General features: G+C 46.2%; 1 protein-coding gene across 3 annotated transcripts in view; it reads left to right on the forward strand.

The window, feature by feature from the left end:
* The first annotated feature begins 318 nt into the window (after window positions 1–318).
* Window positions 319–20,925, forward strand: part of MFHAS1 (multifunctional ROCO family signaling regulator 1) — a 109,401-nt gene continuing 88,794 nt past the window's right edge. For 2 of the 3 annotated variants that reach the window (XM_024251292.3, XM_063726511.1), the window contains exon 1: window positions 754–3,891. In XM_024251292.3, the coding sequence (XP_024107060.1) occupies window positions 894–3,891 (2,998 nt within the window). In that variant the 5' untranslated portion in view covers window positions 754–893. Of the gene's footprint in view, window positions 3,892–20,925 lie in introns of all 3 variants that reach the window. The other variant, XM_024251290.3, reaches the window with a different exon arrangement.

Raw genomic sequence — 20,925 nt, forward strand, 5'->3', positions numbered from 1 at the left:
GAGTGGCAGGAGAGCAGGTAAAGGATGAGTAAGGGAAGCCGGCGGATCCGACGCATTAGAGAACAAGAAAAAGAAATCCTTAGAGACTGGGGGCCAACAAAGAGCCAGGCGCGGGCGAACCCACCAGGGGAACCCCGGAGCCCCACATCCGCCGCGGGGACGACCTCCCCGCCCAGCATGGTCCGGGGCGCGGGCCCGCCCCCCGCCAGGCGCCCCCGGCCCCTCACCCGGCGCCCTCCGCAGCTCCCGCCCCCGGGGCGGTGCCGGGAAAACGCGGCGCCTCCGCCGGTCACGTGGGGGCCGCTCCGGCGGGCGGTGCTGCCGCTTCCCAATCGCGCCCTCCCAGCGCCGGGGACGCGGCGCCCGCGCTCCCGCCCGAGCCCGGGGAAACGGAGACAAGGAGGCGCCGCCGCCCCCTCCCCCGAGGCTGCGCCCCGGCCCTGCGCCCGCAGCATGCCCGCCGCCGGGCCGAGCGCCGCCCTCCCCCAGGAGCTCGAGGAGGCGACGCCGCTGCCGGCCGCGGGACCGCGGCTGCGAGGGTAGCGGGGCCGGAGCCGGGCACCCCGAGGCGCCGCGCGGCGGGCGGAGAGGGAGGAGGAGCAGGCATCCTCCGCCGCGCGCGGGCGGCGGCCCTGCTGCCCGGCGCGCCCATGGCCCGGCCGCAGGGAGAATGCAAGCTGCTCTCCACGCGCTCGGCGTTCCCCAGAGCCGCTCGCGTCGCCGCCGCCCCCTAGCAGCCGGCGCTCGGCCGCTGGCTGCGCTAGGACCCGCGGCCGCCGGCCGCCGAGCGCGGGAGGGCAGGCAGGGGCAGGAGCCGGAGGGCCCGGGGCGCGGCGCGGCATGTAGCTGCGGGCTCGCGCGTCCGCGTGAGGCTGTCGGCCCGGGGCCCCGCCATGGCTGGGATGGACAGTGGCAACCTGAAGACGGCGAGGCTGTGGCGGGACGCCGCCCTGCGTGCCAGGAAGCTGCGGAGCAACCTGCGCCAGCTCACGCTCACCGCCGCCGGGGCCTGCCCCGGGGACGGGGCCGACGCGCTCGAGTCTCCCGCCTCCCCCCAGCTCGTGCTGCCGGCCAACCTCGGGGACATTGAGGCACTGAACCTGGGGAACAACGGCCTGGAGGAGGTACCCGAGGGGCTGGGGTCGGCGCTGGGCAGCCTGCGCGTCCTGGTCCTGCGCAGGAACCGCTTCGCCCGGCTGCCCCCGGCGGTGGCCGAGCTCGGCCACCACCTCACCGAGCTGGACGTGAGCCACAATCGGCTGACCGCCCTGGGCGCGGACGTGGTGAGTGCTCTGAGGGAGCTGCGGAAGCTCAACCTCAGCCACAACCAGCTGCCCGCCCTGCCCGCCCAGCTGGGCGCTCTCGCTCACCTGGAGGAGCTGGACGTCAGCTTTAACCGGCTGGCGCACCTGCCTGACTCCCTCTCCTGCCTCTCCCGCCTGCGCACCCTGGACGTGGATCACAACCAGCTCACTGCCTTCCCCCGGCAGCTGCTGCAGCTGGCGGCCCTGGAGGAGCTGGACGTGTCCAGCAACCGGCTGCGGGGCCTGCCTGAGGATATCAGTGCCCTGCGTGCCCTCAAGATCCTCTGGCTGAGTGGGGCCGAGCTTGGCACGCTGCCCGCCGGCTTCTGCGAGCTGGCCAGTTTGGAGAGCCTCATGCTAGACAACAACGGGCTGCGGGCTCTGCCCGCCCAGTTCAGCAGCCTGCAGCGGCTCAAAATGCTCAACCTCTCTTCCAACCTCTTCGAGGAGTTCCCTGCCGCGCTGCTGCCCCTGGCTGGTCTGGAGGAGCTCTACCTTAGTCGCAACCAGCTCACCTCGGTGCCATCCCTTATCTCGGGCCTGGGCCGGCTTCTCACCTTGTGGCTGGATAATAACCGCATCCGCTACCTGCCGGACTCCATCGTGGAGCTGACCGGCCTGGAGGAGCTCGTGCTGCAGGGGAACCAGATCGCGGTGCTGCCCGACAACTTTGGCCAGCTCTCCCGGGTGGGTTTGTGGAAGATCAAAGACAACCCACTGATCCAGCCCCCCTACGAGGTCTGCATGAAGGGGATCCCGTACATCGCAGCCTACCAGAAGGAACTGGCTCATTCCCAGCCGGCGGTGCAGCCCCGGCTCAAGCTGCTCCTGATGGGCCATAAGGCTGCAGGAAAGACTTTGCTGCGCCACTGCCTCACCGAGGAGAGGGTGGAGGGATGCCCAGGAGGAGGGGACAAGGAGAAGTGCTACCCGCCGTCACCTCCCGCTGTGAGCAAGGGCATCGAGGTGACCAGCTGGACGGCCGATGCCTCCCGGGGCCTGCGGTTCATCGTGTATGACTTAGCTGGGGATGAAAGTTACGAGGTGATCCAGCCCTTCTTCCTGTCCCCAGGGGCCCTGTATGTGCTGGTGGTCAACTTGGCCACCTATGAGCCTCGCCGCTTTCCTACTACCGTGGGCTCCTTCTTGCATCGGGTCGGGGCGAGAGTGCCCCACGCGGTGATGTGCATCGTGGGCACCCACGCGGACCTGTGCGGAGAGCGTGAGCTGGAGGAGAAGTGTCTAGACATTCACCTCCAGATCGCCCTGCAGGAGAAGCACGACGCGGAGGGGCTGAGCCGCTTGGCCCAGGTGGTGGACGAGGCACTGGCCCGGGACTTCGAGCTGCGCTCTGCCAGCCCCCACGCAGCCTACTACGGCGTTTCGGACAAGAACCTTCGACGGCGCAAGGCCCATTTTCAATACCTGCTCAACCACAGGCTGCAGATCCTCTCCCCGGTGTTGCCTGTTAGCTGCAGGGACCCGCGCCACTTAAAACGCCTTCGGGACAAGTTGCTGTCAGTTGCTGAGCACCGAGAAATCTTCCCCAACTTACACAGAGTACTGCCTCGATCCTGGCAGGTGCTGGAAGAACTGCATTTCCAGCCACCTCAGGCCCAGCGACTGTGGCTAAGCTGGTGGGACTCGGCGCGCCTGGGCCTGCAGGCGGGTCTGACCGAGGACCGACTGCAGAGTGCCCTCTCCTACCTGCATGAGAGCGGCAAGCTACTCTACTTTGAGGACAGTCTGGCCCTCAAGGAGCACGTCTTCCACAACCTCACCCGCCTCATCGACATCCTCAATGTCTTCTTCCAGAGGGATCCCTCTTTGCTGCTGCATAAGCTGCTCCTAGGGACCAGTGGAGAGGGCAAGGCGGAGGGGGAAAGCTCCCCGCCCATGGCGCTGCCCACCCCGAGCCAGGAACTGCTCCGGGCCACCCAGCTCCATCAGTATGTGGAGGGCTTTCTGTTGCATGGGCTCTTGCCAGCTCATGTCATTCGGTTGCTGCTTAAGCCTCATGTCCAGGCCCAGCAGGACTTGCAGCTGTTGCTGGAGCTGCTGGAGAAGATGGGACTCTGTTACTGCCTCAATAAACCCAAGGGCAAGCCTTTGAATGGGTCCACAGCTTGGTACAAGTTCCCATGCTATGTGCAGAACGAGGTGCCCCATGCAGAAGCCTGGATTAATGGGACCAACCTAGCTGGGCAGTCTTTTGTGGCTGAGCAGTTGCAGATTGAATATAGCTTTCCTTTTACCTTTCCACCTGGGTTGTTTGCACGGTACAGTGTCCAGATCAACAGCCACGTGGTGCACAGGTCGGATGGTAAATTTCAGATCTTTGCCTATAGAGGGAAAGTTCCTGTGGTGGTGAGTTACAGACCTGCCAAGGGAGTCCTGCAGCCAGACACCCTGTCCATTGCTAGCCACGCATCATTACCAAATATATGGACCGCATGGCAAGCCATAACCCCCTTGGTGGAGGAACTGAATGTCCTACTTCAGGAATGGCCTGGACTGCACTACACCGTGCACATTCTCTGTTCTAAGTGCCTTAAGAGAGGATCGCCCAATCCACATGCTTTCCCAGGTAAGCGGAGAGAGGGAGAGGTTCTTCTGTGGTATGCTGTAAGATACGTTTTTGGAGATACTTAGTTCTCATTTGGCAGAATGTTTATTTAACTTCACGAGTTCTCCAGGAAAGCTGCATAAGGGAAACACGGAGATTTGGAGATGAGCAAAAGGCAGTAAGTACCTGAGCCTTATGAAATGCAGTCACAAGTGTCATCCTCTCCTAATAGACTCCGACTTCCAAAACGGGTTCCAATCACAACATTTGCCATCTCCTTTCCCCTCTTGTCGATGTAGCCCACATTTGGTGGAAGGAAATTTCAGGTGGTTGAACAGATGCTGGACAGTGTCCGATGTTAGCCTCTTACTGATCCTTGGCTAAAGTGTTTATTAGACCCATCTCAAAGGGGTAGATGAGTTTGAGTTTCAAGTGTCCAGTGTCACAACTTTTAAAAAAAAACTTAAATTTTCGTGAGTACATAGGTTTGTATATTTATGGGGCGCGTGAGATGTTTTGATACAGGCATGCAATGCATAGAAATCACGTTGTAAAATGCGGTATCCATCCCCTCAAGCATTTAAGCACTCTGCTTACATTCACAGTGTAATCAGAAAGTAAAAATTACTGCTCACTTTTCTTAAGAAATTCCAGAGAAAATCTTTTATAATTGGAGTGAACGATGGATGAGTAAAGACAGAAATTTCAGACGGTAATGCATGACTAAATCCTGGGGCTGCTGCTCCCCTCCGCCCACTCAGGGGCATGGAAGATAGATGACTGAAATCTTTGAGGGGCGTTTCCTCGGGAATTTCCTGGCAGTTTCGAGTTTTATAGACGTCTTAAGGTTTGCTTTTTGGTAAGTGTTAAGCAAATGAAGCTTTCTGGCAGTGCTTAATAATTGAGATGGAAGGGACAAAAAGCTAAGAGTTTTCTGGGGAGTGTTTTCCAGTAGACTTTTTTTTTCGTTTTCTTTTTTAAACCATCATAAGCAAGTGGAAGAATTCCAGGACTAGTTGTCTGGTGTTTTTTGTTTGTTTTTTTTTGAAGACTTTTTTTTTCTTTCTTAGAGCAGTTTTAAGTTTATAGCAAAACTGAACAGAAGGTACAGAGATTTCCCATATATCCCCTTCCCCACAGGTGTAGCTTCACCAATGTCAACATCGTTCCCACCAGAGCAGTACATTTGTTTCAGTTGATAAACCTGCAGTGACACGTCAGTATCAGCCAAAGTTCATAGTTTACACAGGGTTTACTCTTTGTGTTGGGCGTTCTTTGGGTTTGGACAAATGTCCAATGACCTGTATCCCCCATTATAGTATCATACAGAGTAGTTCTACTGCCTTAAAAATCCTCTGTGCTCTGCCAATTCATTCCCCCCAACCCTGGCAACCACAGGTCTTTTCACTGTCTCCATAAGTTTTGCCTTTTACTTGTATGGGATTTTTTTTTTTTTTGAGCCTGATTAATTGGTATCAAACTAGTTTTTAGTTGGGAACGTGTCCATTTCCTCATCCTTTGTAGTTCTTTAAACAACTGTTTTTTTTGTGTGTGTGTGTGTGTGTGTTTTGTTTTTTGTTTTTTTGTGGAGCAGACTTGGTTAACAACATTCCAAGTGTCCTAAGCGCAAACCAGACAGAACAATAGCATCCTTGCAAGTTTCTCACCTGGGTCCCCACCCCCAGGGGACCCAGAGGGGTGATGAAATGGAAGACTGCGTCCCACTCTGATCTTTGTCCTGGTCAGAGGGGGACAACAAGAATGCAGCTGGTAATAGTATCAGGAAGGAATTGAATACCAATATTTCCGAAGGTGACATCTTTCCATTGCCTTAGATCTAGGTTGAATTTAATTCTTCAGCATGAAAAAAAGCCAGCGTCTTCAGTTACCAGTCAACTGAGCCATCCATTCTGTATGTTTATCTGGAATCTTGTCATACTCCATGACTTGGTAGACTCTTCAGTTTGTTTTATATTTGTCATTGTGTGTTATTCGTGGAAGCAAGATACTTCTTTATTGTGATACCAAGTGGAGTGAAGTGACTGGGAGTTACACATTTACAGGGTAGTTTACTGAAGGAGCTACTTGACGCCATTCTTAATCCAAAGTAATAAAACGAATGTTATTAGCAACAAAAGGAGAGACGTAGGTTATTGAGCAAGTAAAGATCTTCTAAGAACTTTGAGGAGTAAGGAGCAAGGCTGGAGTTTTTTTTTTTTTTTTTTTTCCTAACCTCAGCTCTTTATGTTTGATTTTTACCGGTCATAAATTCCATAGACAAGCTTGTACTGAGATGCAGAAACAAGCCCCTTGTCTTGTTTTGTCTATTTGCCTTTCAAATGAGGCACACCTGGTTTTGCAATCCAGGCTGTAAGGAAGAGATTTTTTTCAACATGGAAAACAAATGATTGAAAAATTGTAAAATTATCTTATAGATTGAATAGGAATAAATCATTAGTTGTTTTTAGAACACAATTATAAAATATATGCATATACATATAATTATAAAATATGTACATATAAAATACATACATATATACACCAACATACATATTTTTGTCTTATAGTCTTTTTGTTTTTTTTGAATTGTGTTGTTTTTCAAAAGTAGCAAAGGGCATAGAATAGTAGAAAACATGATTATAGTACGTTTCTCATTACATTAAGAAGATGCAAAAAACATTTTCCTCTTCTGTATTTTTCTGTGATAGCCATCATTTGTTAGTAATTGTTATAGTTGCGAAAGACTTGGTAAGAGTTAAAATAGTGAGTTAGAAATAAAAGCTAAATGTAGGAACAGAATTATGTTGAGTGTTTAAGTAGAGCATACATTAAAAATAGATTCATTGAATCCCTAGATTATTAAAATATATATTAATTCAGCAGAAACCCTTTGAATCTATTGGTAGCCTTTGCCTTTTCATGTTTTTTTGTTTGTTTGTTTGTTTTTGAGATGGAGTCTTGCTCTGTTGCCCAAGCTGGAGTGCAGTGGAGTGATCTTGACTCACTGCAACCTCTGCCTCCTGGATTCAAGCGATTCTCCTGCCTCACCCTCCCAAGTAGCTGGGATTAGAGGCATGCGCCACCACACCTGGCTAATTTTTGTATTTTTAGTAGAGGCGGGGGTTTTGCCAGGTTGGCCAGGCTGGTCTTGAACTCCTGACCAGCCACCTCAGTCTCCCAAAGTGCTGGGATTATAAGCGTGAGCCACTATGCTTGGCCACCTTTGTCTTTTTAAGAAGTCATTTTGCTTTTGGGGACATTAAAAATTGGTTACTTTTATGTTTTATAAAAGTGTTAAGTTGTCCTATAAACTATAACAATTTTATATGAAATGCTGAAAAAGTTGGACTTTGAATTTTCTTAACTTTGGGATGTTAAAGTAAGAGTAAATAGTTAATTACTGTCTCCCTTGATTTTATACAGAAAAAATGTATAAAGTTGCACTAATACCTTTTAAAGTACTTTTATGTGAAAAGCCTATTTTGGCCTTGTCCTATTGGATTTTCTGGCCTGAGCTGCCCTACTGTAGTTGACCACGGAAAGTATAATGATAAATTTCTCTTTTCTTATGTTGGTTTATACAAGAAAAGTAATGGGCAGCGTGCAGTGGCTCACGGCTGTAATCCCTTTGCTTTGGGAGGCTGAGGCAGGAGGATCACTTGGGTCCAGGAGTTCGAGACCAGCCTGAGTAATGTAGCCAGACTCCGTGTCTACAGAAAAAAATAAAAATAAAAATCAGCTAAGCGTGCACACTTGTGGTCCCAGCTAGTTGGGAGGCTGAGGTGGGACAATCACTTGAGCATGGGAGTTTGAGGCTGCAGTGAGCTATGATTGTGCCATTGCACTCTGACCCTGTCTCTTAAAAAGAGAAAGAAAGAAATGATTGGAAAATGCACATCCAGCAATCACTAGTTTCATAGTTTTTTGTAAAAATAAATCACATGGTCAGAGAGATGACCTATTTGTCTTATTTAAAATAGGTAAACTGACAACGTGATTATCTTTTTAAGACATCTTATTTAAGACAAATGGGTTGAGTGACAGGAGATTCTTTTGGAAACTCGGAGATGGCCTGTGGTGAAGCGTAAATGTCACTGTGAAAGTCTTGACCTGCTTTCTCCATCCTGGCCAACATCCTAGCTTGGTCTTCATGGTGAAACCCCATCTCTACAAAAAATACAAAAAAATTATCTGGGCATGGTGGCTCATGCCTGTAATCCCAGCTGCTGGGAAGAATGAGGCACGAGAATCCTTTGAACTTGAGAGGCGGAGGTTGCACTGAGCTGAGATTGTGCCACTGCGCTCCAGCCTGGGCGACAGGGCAAGACCCTGGCTCCAAAAAGAAAGTCTTTACCTGCTTCCTGCAGGTACCCTTTCTTTTTTACAGACTTGCTGCCTGTAGCTGGTAGCCAGGATTCCCTTCCTTTTGCTGTTTTCCTTCTCATTGCTTGGTCCTGTATACTTGTCTTAGAGCAAGTTTCTTCTTGTGGGATATTTGCTTATGCTTTTATTCTCTTCTACCAGTATGACCTCTAAACTCAAAAACTTGGTACTCTTGAAGCTGAGCGAGGATGTATTAAGATGTGGTGGTTAGAACATTAGGCCTGCAGCAAGATTCAAGTCCTTTGATATTCCTTTTAAGCGGATGAGTGAATACTGTGTTTTTGAATTGGAAGAGTGTGTCTTAGTGAGTTGAACTTGCATTGACTGCAGATTTTCATTAAATATCCTACTCTCCAAATTATTTAAGGTCATTTTAAAAAATAATGAGAAAGCAACCCAAATCAGTAGATAGAATGAGTTATGTGGCTTTCTTTAGCTTTACTGTCTTTCATTTACTCAGTAACTTGATGCCTTTCTGTATCTCCTGCCAAATGTCTTCTGTCCTTCAGTTTCTTGCGCACGGAGTGTACCTCTCTGACAACACTCAGCGTATTTGACTTGTTTTGTTGGTGTTTGGGTGTGTCATGATATATCTTTGATTAGGTTGTTCACCGCTTCTTCTGAGCCAGAGACACACCCAAGACTTTGTAGCCTCTGCAGAGCCTCTCAGATGTTTGCTGAATGATAGTTTGGTCTTTTTGTGAGAAATATCTTTTTTTTTTTTTTTTTGGGGACAGGGTCTCACTCTGTCACCGAGGTTGGAGTGCATTGGGGCAATAATGGCTTACTGCAGCCTCGACCTCTTGGGCTCAGGTGATGATCCTCCTACTTCAGCCTCCTGAGTAGCTGGGACTCCAGAAACACCCTACCATGCTTGGCTAATTTTTGTGTTGTTTTGTAGAGACAGGGTTTCGCTATGTTGCTCAGGCTGGTCTCAAAGTCTGCCTGCCTAAGCCTCCCAAAGTGCTGGGATTATAGGCTTGAGCCACCATGCCCTGCCTGAGAACTATCTCTTTTTCTTTGTTACTCACACACTCAGTGAAAATCCCAGGTAGTATTGTAATGATTATCTGGCTTTGTTTAGCTTCCCAACTCCCTCCCCCTCACAGTGTTCCTTCAGCATTCCCATTGTGCCTCTATGACTGGTCTTACCCTTGAATGGGTCCTTCATTTTGACCACTGAAGCAAAGCAAAATTCTTGCCTTATTATATCTAAGTTTTAGAATTACTGGAATTTGAACATGACCTAGTTGTTTGGATTGAATTAGTCATTGTTTTTAATTTCACAAAGGTTATTCAATATCTCTTTGGTTAAGCTTTATTAATATTGATGCTTCTTGGCTTTTCTTTTTATGAACAGGCCTCTGAACTCCCTGGGACTTTGTTTTATGTAAAAATCAAAACCTTAATCAGGCACTAGGATAAACAAATACTGTGCAGAATAGAATTCTAGAAGGCTAGAAAGGCCTTTGGAGTATTTGAATTATTTTAAATATTAGGTGCCTCTTCTTTAAACCCTGGAATAGGCTCTTAAGTCCATCCCTGCACAAGTAGTTTAGAATTTCGTAAAGTATTTTTTCTTTAAAATTTTTTTTTCCTTTTTTTTTGTGTGTGTGTGTGAAATAGAGATAGGGCCTTGCTATGTTGCCCAAGCTGGTCTTGATCTCCTGGCCTCAAGTGGTCCTCCCCGCTCAGCATCCCAAAGGATTAGAGGTGTGAGCCACCATACCCAACCAGTATTTTTTATTTAATGGATATTTTATGTCATACTCTGAGGTTATTCCCCTTTGTCCGTGAAGAGGTGAGGGGCTTTAGCTCTGTATTACAGGAGGGGAACGAGTGGGGAAAGCTGGAATTCGACATTTCTGGTTTTCTTCTCATCTACCCATTAACTTGCTTCTATCCATGGGAGCCCTTTCTTTTTTTCTCTTTTTTTTTTTTTTTTTTGAGACTGAGTCTCGCTCTGTTGCCCAGGCTGGAGCGTACTGGTGCTGTCTGGGCTCATTGCAACCTCCACCTCCTGGGTTCAAGTGATTCTCCTGCCTCAGCCTCCCGAGTAGCTGGGATTACAGGCATGCACCACCACGCCTAGCTAATTTTTGTAATTTTAGTAGAAACGAGGTTTCACCATGTTGGCCAGGCTGGTCTTGAACTCCTGACCTCACGTGATCCACCCACCTTGGCTGCCCAAAGCGCTGGGATTACAGGCATGAGCCACTGCACCTGGCCCATGGGAGCTCTTTTTGATTAAGGACACCTGACAATCTATCCATTAGGGCATCAGAATGCCTGTTGATTTTGTTTGGAAAACCAGCGGGTGGGTGCAGGCCCAGTACTGCCCTCTCTTGTCTCTGAGCCTTGGCGTCCCTGTTCCCTGGGGATGGAGTTCTGCTTTGTGTTTCCAGTCTCTGTGAAAAGCACATCAGGTAGGGTCAGGTCTCAGGCCTCTCTGGTTCAGCTTTTCTTTTCTTTGGTTTTTGTTTTTGTTTTTGTTTTTAGATGGAGTCTTGCTCTGGTGCCCAGGCTGGAGTGCAGTGGCACAGTCATGGCTCACTGCAACCTCCACCTCCTGGGTCCAAGTGATTCTCCTCCCCCAGCCTCCCGAGTAGCTGGGATTACACCACGCGCCACCACGCACGGCTAATTCTTAATTGATGCCTGGCAAATGCTTTTTTGGTTGTTCATGATGTTTGGTTGGTTTGTTTTGAGACTGATTCTCGCTCTGTCTCCTAGGCTGGAGTGCAGTGCCACTATCTGAGCTCACTGCAACCTCCACCTCCTGGGTTCAAGTGATTCTCCTGCCCCAGCCTCCCGAGTAGCTGGGATTACGGGCGCATACCACCACCCCCAGCTAATTTTTGTGTGTGTTTTTTTTAGTAGAGACGGGGGTTTCACTATGTTAGTGAGGCTGGTCTCGAACTCCTGACCTCAGGTGGTCTGCCCGCCTTGGCCTCCCAGAGTGCTGGGATTCCAGGTGTGAGCCACCATGCTCGGCCTATGATGTTCTTTATCTTAATGCATTTTAAAGGAAGCCAGTGTCATTTTCCCATGTGGTTTTTCTGGTATACACATTCCTGCCTTCCATATCTATCGCCTAATTCTTACAGAAATGGGGGAAGAGTGCGCAAGGGGCACTTAGCAGCAGGATGCAAGTGTGCATTTAATGTAGGAGCTGGCTGGCCACAGAAAGCCTTCTACCACCTGACGTTGAGGCAGTGAACACTCCAGCCTCCCAAAGCTGATGGTTCCCTGGCTGCTGCTTTCTTTCTTTCTTTTTTTTTTTGAGATGAAGTCTTACTCTGTCACCAGGTTGGAGTGCAGTGGCTCAATTCTCCTGCTTAGGTTCAAGTGATTCTCCTGTCTCAGCCTCTCCAGTAGCTGGGATTACAGGCAACTGTCACCACGCCTGACTAATTTTTGTATTTTTAGTAGAGACAGGGTTTCACTGTGCTGGCCAGGCTGGTCTCAAACTCCTGACCTCAGGTGATCCACCCGCCTCAGCCTCCCAAAGCGGGATTACAGGCGTGAGCCACCACGCCCAGCCAACATTCTATAGCAGGGAACATATAGATGGTGAGGAGCATGAGGTCTGATGGTGGAGGTGGAATAGGTGCAGGAAGGAAGATGTTTTCAGTGGTTCCCAGAAAGTGTGTACAGGTTACACCTGCTGGTGTGAGTTCATGGAAGGTCATGGAAGGGTGGCTGGCGTAATGCAGAGATGATCAATCGCATGTGTCCTCTGTACGATGGTGACTGCGTAGATAACAGTTCCCAGACTCCACTGCCAGCAGGGCTGACTTATTTGTGGAGACCAAGAAGGAAACATTCTGAGTTATTTTTATTTTTGGCACTAAATCCTTCAAAACATTTTTCCTTCCTCAATCTCTTAGCTGAAAATACTGGGGCTTTGTTTATTAAAAGAGTAAATTTAATGAAAAGCTATCACCAACAAGTTTTTTTTTTTGCTATAAATTTATAGAAGCAAAGAGTCTAAAAAGTGCACGTTGGAGCAGGAGAAGAATGTGGGCAGAGGAAGACAGAGGCACTGGGTTCCTGCTGGTGGGCTTGTAGGGACATTGTAAGTTTGGAGCCTGTTTCACCCATCTTAGGAAGGGATGGGTCAGGCATGATGGCTCACACCTGTAATCACAGCACTTTGAGAGGCTGAGGAGGTGGATCACTTGAGGTCAGGAGTTCGAGAACAGCTTCGCCAATGTGGTGAACCCTCATCTCTACTAAAAATACAAAAATTAGCCAGGTGTGGTGGCATGTGCCTGTAATCCCAGCTACTTGGGAGGCTGAGGCAGGAGAATCACTTGAACCCAGGAGGTGGTGGTTGCAGTGAGGTGAGATCGTGCCACTATACTGCAACCTGGGTGACAAAGCAAGACTCCATCTGGAAAAAAAAAAAAAAAAAAAGGAAGGGATGTCCTGTCCTAGACCGACAGCCCCCAGCACCCAGCCTATTGCAAATGGTTTCCTTCACTTTTGCAAATCTGAACAAGCACACCTGGGAGAAGGGTGAGGAGGCAGGGAAACTGGAATAGTGTTAAGACTGCTCTCTGGAGGTTTCTGTTTTGTGTGTGCCATTCTGCTTTTTGGGTGATGTGGCTTAATGAGTCAAGCCCTGATGACTGATGCTGCTTTTCTTCCTCATCTTCCTCCTCCTCCTCCTATTGAGTGAAAGTCACATAATTTGAAAAAGCCATTTTAAAGTAGACTATTCCATGTCATTTAGTACATTCCCCGTGTTGTGCACCTGCCAAATCTCAGCCAAGCATCTTTGGAGGGGTGGGGCAGATACATTGGTGGCATTCTTCCTGGGGCCAATTGACTGGGAATTCTTTTGCCAGGCTTTGTGGCAACTTTCTTTCCAAGGTATGACTTAAGAAGAGTAGGGGTTTTGGGGCTAGGCCTGGAGATGCCGTGTTGATTGGAGATCTTTGACACGGTTGCTGGGATCCTCTTAGTGTGAATGAGAGGACAGAAAGGAGGGCATCCAGGCCTCCTGGTCTGTTCTAGGGTGTATGTGATTTAATGAGGGGTGACATACACGAGCTCCATAAAGAACACATAGAAGAGAAGTACAAATAAATGTTGTGTAATTCCTGTCTTCTGCATAGAGCTTTCAACTCCTGGAATGACTGGCAAGACCTAATGAAGGTAGAGTGGCCGCGGGTGGTGATGGTGGCAGTGATACAAATTTAGATGATTACCAAATTAGACAGATAAATGTCATCAATCCCTGTTGAATACCTGCTCCATACAGAAGTTTGAACTGAACTGGGAGTTCCAGGAAAATAAAATACATGATCTTGGGCTTGGGGAGCTGTGTTGGGATCTTGGTTAATGTCATTATTGATTCTTGTAAATATGGAATCTGACCCCATATGGAGAAAATCATTTGCATATTTGAATATTACTTTGGGGGGAACCCTGGCTTTTGATTTTTCCAGAAAAAAAATGTGATCCTACTGAGCAAAGCAGGCCACAGCTTTGAATTTCCTTCAGATGTATGAGTAGGTGGAAAGTAATGCTCAAGTCATTCTTTTGAGTTGACTTTCAGTTTGGATTACTTGTTTGCGAGAAATCTCAGGCAGAACTTGTGAGGATGCTGGAAAAAGGAAATTCATTGTACATGAGGATTTCTAAAAACTTCCCAAACTAATCAACCTTTCCGAGGAAAAGAAATGCCTCTTGTTCAGGAGTCCTTAACCTTTTTTTTTTTGAGACGGGAGTCTCTCTCTGCCACCCAGGCTTGAGTGCAGTGATGCGATCTTGGCTCACTGCAGCCTCTGCCTCCCGGGTTCAAGTGATTCTCCTATCTCAGCCTCCCAAGTAGCTGGGACTACAGGTGTGTGCCACCACGCCTGGCTAATTTTTTTTGTATTTTTAGTAGAGATGGTGTTTCACCATGTTGGCCAGCCTGGTCTCAAACTCTTGACCTCAAGTGATCCTCCCGCTGCGGCCTCCCAAAGTGCTGGGATTACAGGGGTGAGTCAGCATGCCTGGCAGTAGTCCTTACCTTTTTTGTCATTTATAGACTTGCTCCCATTTGGGAAAGGATTCAAATCATCAGTCATTTCTGAACACAAAAGACTATATGAATGCTGACTCCAAAGACAGCATCCATTAAAGTGCATACCATCATAATAAAAATATTTGACTGCTGGATTTCTTTGCTGAGAGATGCTTTGATGAAGTACTTTTCTACTATTAGCATATTAAATGTTGAGAAAATTAAAGAGTTTAATTTTCTTAGATCCTCCTTATTCCTAAAATGAAGTCTATGCTATTAACATTGTATTAGTACTAGGTTATAGCAGTAGTGAATTTTAGGTCTCTAGAACAAGCCTCCCTCCCTTCCTCCTCACTCTTTCTGTCCTTCGCTCCTTTTTTCCTTTCTTTTCTCTTTTTTTGAAAAGAAGGAATTTTTAAAAAAGTAATGGAAATGGAAAATATAAAATCAGAAAAATATTTCGCCTGGGTGCCGTTGTTTGACTTACCAACTTTATTATTGTTTTAATATGATTCTTGTTTTTCATGTCATAAAGGTTATCGTGTTAATCATCACATCAGTCTCCCTGTTTTTGGAAAAAAATAGAAGAGGTGACAATGTTGACATTTTCTCATGTTGCAGAGACGGTGCTAAGTGCCTCCTAGGGGTGATCTCATTTAATCCCCACAGCAGCCCTAGGAAGTAGGTATTATTACTGTCTTTGCTTTCAGAAGGAGAAATTGACATTTAGAAATTAAGTGAATTCCCCAGAGTTAGAGAACTCTAGGATATCAGCCCCGAACCTCTGCTCTGACCCACCGTCATGTGGGTCTCAGGTTGCCATTGATTTCCAGAGTACACCAGCTCACCTCCTCTCCCTTCATATTCTAAGTTCTGGGCAGACAGAGTCTGGAACTGCACGGGAGCTGCCCGTGCAGAGGTCAGCGGAGGTCATGATCAGGTGGAGGTAAGGTGGGGAGAGCGCCATCAGGGGTCTCAGAGAAGGGTTCCTGGAAAGGCCACACTGCAGTTGAGTGTCAGAGGATGATTTCTAGTTAACCATCTGAAGAAGGGAGGTGGAGCATTTCAAGTTAGAATGCCATTTAAAAGGCAGGGAGCAGACAAAGACTTCAGCAGGCCTAGAGGTGGGCAAGTGTGCACAGATGCATTTTGCATTTAGAAATTATAATAAGGGAGAGACTTCTTTGTTTAAATGACATTCATGAACTGGTAGACACTTGCCAGTGACCCACTGGCCCATCAACTAGAGTTTTGGAAGCATTGTTCTAGCCTGTCCCTTTGTCATTGGGCTGGGCTCTCTTGAGACCTTGTAAGAGATTTATGGCTGGGAAAACGGAAGGGTAGTTTCACATGATTTGCTCAGACTCATAATCAAGTTATTGTTAAGCTGACAGAACACCTGCTCTGCAGAGCCATGTCTAAGCGTGCTGCTGGTCACTTTCACTATGTCGGAGTAGAGGGAGAAGAGGAGCATTGGTTGTTCATTCTAACATCAGCCAGAGAGCCGCATGCCTCTGTAATCCCTAGGAATGTGTTCCAGAACATCAATTTTCCCTGCTCTAAATCTTACCCTAATAGATCCTGCAATGAAGGCAAATTCGGATCTGACACAATTACCATTTTATTGTGGGCTGTTTAAGTTTCACTATATTTACTTTATGCTTTTTTGTGTGTGACACTACTCACTGATTGAAAATGCCATTTTTATTAAATTTGCATTAATGGAACACCATAGTGTTTTTTTTGTTTTTTTTTTTTTTTTTTGAGGCAGGGTCCCACTCTGTCACCCAGGCTGGAGTGTGCAGTGGCACAATCACAACTCACTGCAGCCTTGACCTTCTGGGTTCCAGTGATCCTCCCACCTCAGCCTCCCCAGTAGTTGGGACTACAGGCACATGCCACCATGCCCAGTTAGTTTTTATATTTTTTGTAGAGACAGGATTTTGCCACATTGCCTGGGCTGGTCTCAAACTCCTGGGCTCCAGCAGTCCACTCACCTTGGCCTCTCAAAGTGCTGGGATTACAGGTGTGTGCCACTGTGCCCAGCCCTGGACCACCATGTCTTATGCACTTCATTTGTTGGACACCACTTACCACACTATGACAGTGGTTTCATTTTTTTTCTTTTTTTTTGACTGAGTCTTTCTCTGTCATGCAGGCTGGAGTGCAGTGGCATGATCTTGGGTCACTACAACCTCTGCCTCCTGGGTTCAAGTGATTCTCCTACCTCAGCCTCCCGAGTAGCTGGGACCACTATTTAGAAGAGTGATACGTTTGTGGATAAAAACTCTTTTCTTCATAGAAGAGGTGGAATACAGTATGATCTCTGTTCATATGAACACCTTATGCTCTTTTAAAAATACTTTTTCCCCTTTATAAAAACTTACAGGCCAGGTGCGGTGGCTCACACCTGTAATCCCAGCACTTTGGGAGGCCGAGATGGGAGGATCACGAGGCATACACCACTATGCCCGACTAATTTTTGTATTTTTAATAGAGATGGGGTTTCACCATGTTAGCCACGCTGGTCTCGAACTCCTGACCTCAGGCAGTCTGCCTGCCTCAGCCTCCCAAAGTGCTGGGATTACAGGCATGTGCCACCACACCTGGCTGACAACAGTGGTTTCTTGCATCTTATCATCATTTGAGTTTGTCTTCCCTTGCCTGCCAACTTATCAAAGTTTCCTCAATTACATTTAATCAAATCCTAGGGAGGACAAGATATTTTTAAGTGTTAGTTTATATTTTGTTTGTATTTGCTTTGTAGTTTGACTTGAAACAGTTGGGATTTTGTGTAGTTTTCGAATTGAAGCATTATAATATGGTGGTTAGTTGGAAGAGCTCTTGCAGTAGACTGCTGGGCTCTAATCCCTGTGCCACTGCTTCTTAGTTGTGTGACTTTAGGCATCATAATAGTTTGTGTTGGTTCTGAGGATTGAGTTATATGTGTTAAATGCTTAGAACAATGCTTGACACCTGGCAAGAGCTCAATAGGAGTTTGCTGCTGTTTCCACCATTCCAGAAGGTATAAGAGTCTAAACATACATTTAGAAGAGTGATAAGTTTGTGGATCAAAACTCTTCTTCATAGAAGAGGTGGAATACAGTATGATCTCTGTTCATATGAACACCTTATGCTCTTTTAAAAATACTTTTCCCCTTTATAAAAACTTATAGGCCAGGCGTGGTGGCTCACACCTGTAATCCCAGCACTGTAATCCCAGCACTTTGGGAGGCTGAGGCAGGCGGATCACGAGGTCAGGAGTTCGAGACCAGTCTGACATGGTGAAACCCCGTCTCTACTAAAAAAATGCAAAAATTAGCTGAGCGTGGTGGCGCGCACCTGTAATCCCAGCTACTCAGGAGGCTGAGGCAGGAGGATTGCTTGAACCCGGGAGGCAGAGGTTGCAGTGAGCTGAGATCATACCACTGTACTCCAGCCTGGGTGACAGATTGAGACTGACTCAAAAAACCATAAAAAATTTGGAGGGTAGAAGAAAAAAAAGTTTCTCATGGTGGGTATCTAAAGTAATCACTACACATTTTGCTCTGTGTCTTTTAGCTTTGTTTCCTCCTTGAGCTTAGGTTTTAAAAATATGTAGTTATAATTCTATAAATAATTCAAATATTGATTTTTTAAACTTATGCTAACATGAATGTAATGTCCTATGATTAGTATTTATACAGTAATTAAAAATGCTTGCATAATAGTACATCAAGGTGATTTTTCACCTTTGTTTATTTAACCTTGTGTTCTTTTTGTTTATCCAACCATTTGTGCTCTTGTTCCCAGTTTTTTTTTGTGAGTGATTCTCTGATGACTGTATTTCTTTGTGAAAACTCTTTTTTATTTGGGCAGTAATCCCCGAAGTAGAGTCATTGAGTCAAAGGCAAAGAATGTCATTAAATCTCAATGCACGTTTACGTTGCCTCCCATGAGAATGGGCACGTCAGATGCAAGATCTTTTTCACTGTACCTCCTCAACACTGGGTATCATCTATAAAATGCACTAACGTTTAATGGAAACAATATGTCACTGGTGACTGAAGATTTTAACTAGTGGATGTGAACGTTTTCTTGTATAAATGTTGCCTAATTGTGTTGCTTCTTTTCTGAATCCTCTAATAACATCTTCTGGCATCATCTTGGTGGTTATTCTTTTTTTTTTATCACGGTGTTTTATCAGTTTATATTAACTCTTCATATATGAAAGATAATAACCTTTTGTCTATCATGCTTAAGGCATTTTTTTTCTAGCTTGTTTCCCTTTTTGCTTTAAAAACCTTTAATGTTTTGAAGTTTTAAATTTCATTCAGTATATTAATAGCTTCTGCTGTGATTTCTTCTAGAGCTTAAAAAAAACCTCATAACATTTTTCTAAATACAAAGGTGACAGCAGGAATCACATAGTGATTCTTCACCCTTATAACTTTAACTGAAAATAAAAAAAGTACTATCCATATGTGGATGGTAGATTCATTAGCAAAGCCCCCTTTTTCATAACCCCTCCCCAAGCTGTCTCCTCTGTAAAATGTTTCTTGCTGATTTCTTCCAGGGAAAATAAAGCATGTATCTGCATATATTTTAATAGGAATGAGATCATGCTGTACTCCTTGTTCTGCACCTCGCATTCGATCACTTCAAAATATATTTTTGAGATGCCTCCATATGAACAGTTAGAACCCTATTATAGAAGATTATTGTGTGTGTGTGTGTGTGTGTGTGTGTGTGTAGAATGTTATAGTATATCCTACAAATATAGCATAGTAGTCTACCAGTGGATGTATTGTTTAGTCACACCTATACCGACAGACCTTTGATCCTTTTCAGATTGTTAAACTAAGTACGTTCTCCACCTTCCAGAGGTGTTAAGAAATACTCAGTTTTATTTCCTTCAGGGTTAATAATCCCTTTCTGTGCTCGAAACACTCTTGAGATGCAATTAGAAAAAGACGAATCTCTAAATCAAAGTGGTGGGACCTAAAAAAAGCCTTGAGGGTTATGAAGCCTTCGCTTTGTGATTTGAAACAAGGTAATTTTTTAAAATTGGCTTTGGTGATGCGTATTGGAACACCATTGTTTTCAGCATAATTATGCATTTCACAGCTTAATTCAGCCATTACACGTGATGCAGTGTTTAGACATAGCAATAATTACAAATTGTACATGTTTACAGATAAATATACCGCTAATCAAAATAAAACAGTGGCAGCAAGAATGATGTTCTGTCCACGTAAGAAATCAATGAAAAATAATTAAGAACGAACTGTATCTCCTTGACTCAAAACATTGCATCTGCCTTTCTGTCCCATCTGTTTTCTAAACAAAAGTCTGCCCGTGTTGCGTGGTTGTTTTTATTTGTATCCTATAACCATCCTCTCGAGTTCCACACCGTTGTATTTTCTACACCTAAGCTTGGTGTGTTCTGCACAGGAAATGTTTCTTGGATGTTTTATCCTCAAACCAAGTGGGAATTTAAAATTTAAGAGATTACTCACACTCTTTGCTTTTCTGTACACGTGATAAAGAAAGAGTGGGTCTAACCCAGCACTCTAAAATGTGTTTGACCTGTAAAAAAAAAAAAAAAAAAAAACAGTAAGCAATTAAATCCTGTTATAGTTGCTTCTGTGTTTAAAACATACTTAATGACATATATATTTATTTGAAGCTAACAAAGTCCTCAGTCAGGTTCTTGGGAGTTTTTTCACAGGACTCATTGAAGTGTTTAGTCTTTAAAATCCTTTATCTCACGCTAACTGCCAAGTCAATGCAGACAGTGTGGCCGAACAGAGCTGGTCACATTTTCCCTGAACATGCTATTAAAAAATATATTTGCTGGGATTCTCTTGACTCATAGCATAGCTGAGGTGCCTTTGATTCAGGAGGGCTGTTGCTTATGAATTGCATGTGGAAGAACTAAAAATAGAAATGTGAATTTTCCAAAAGAACACTATGATACCAAAAATGGCTCACTGGCTTGCCTAGAGCTGGGCTGTTTTGTGCCCAAGGTACAGTGATAAGAACTGGGATGCAAAGCCCCGTAGGGTGCATCTGTCCCCTTCCCTGACGCCACTCACCCCCAGATGGCTCATGAGTGGCACTGCCCGGTTGTCTCCATCTCACTTTTGCACGATGTTCTGCTGCCTGTCTGGGATGGAGCAGGTGTTCTTTTGAATGTATTTGTTAAGCCTCTGAAATATATGCATTTCCCCCTCCCCAAGAAAAACACACATGTGCATGCTCTGTGCTTTTCCCTGGTTACTGTATTGTTCCCATCTTTTTTTTAATTTTTATTTTTTCCCTTGGGATAGGGAATATCCACTCATTTTCTATTTGGTCCCTTCAGGAATTTGCCTTAGGGGCTGTTGGGCCAGGCTTCACTGCAGCCAGCCAGAGCTTATCAGCTGTGTGTTAACCTCTCCCAGACACTTCTTGAACGCAGTTCATGCATCCCAGCCTATGCATCTGAGCCTCCTCTGTGTAATGTGGTGAGGCATTAAAAGCTTACCCAAATAGCAGGGATGATTGCATCTTGTTGATTACCAGGGCTGATAACATTTTCTTGCTTAGCTGAAAAGAAAGCCAGATGACTGTTTCCAGGAACTGATAAACTGCCATGCATCCGGCCCCAGGTGGTCCGCATGAAGGAAGCT

The sequence above is a fragment of the Pongo abelii genome, chromosome 7 (genome assembly GCF_028885655.2).
Source record: "Pongo abelii isolate AG06213 chromosome 7, NHGRI_mPonAbe1-v2.0_pri, whole genome shotgun sequence".
NCBI classification, from domain to species: Eukaryota; Metazoa; Chordata; class Mammalia; order Primates; family Hominidae; genus Pongo; species Pongo abelii.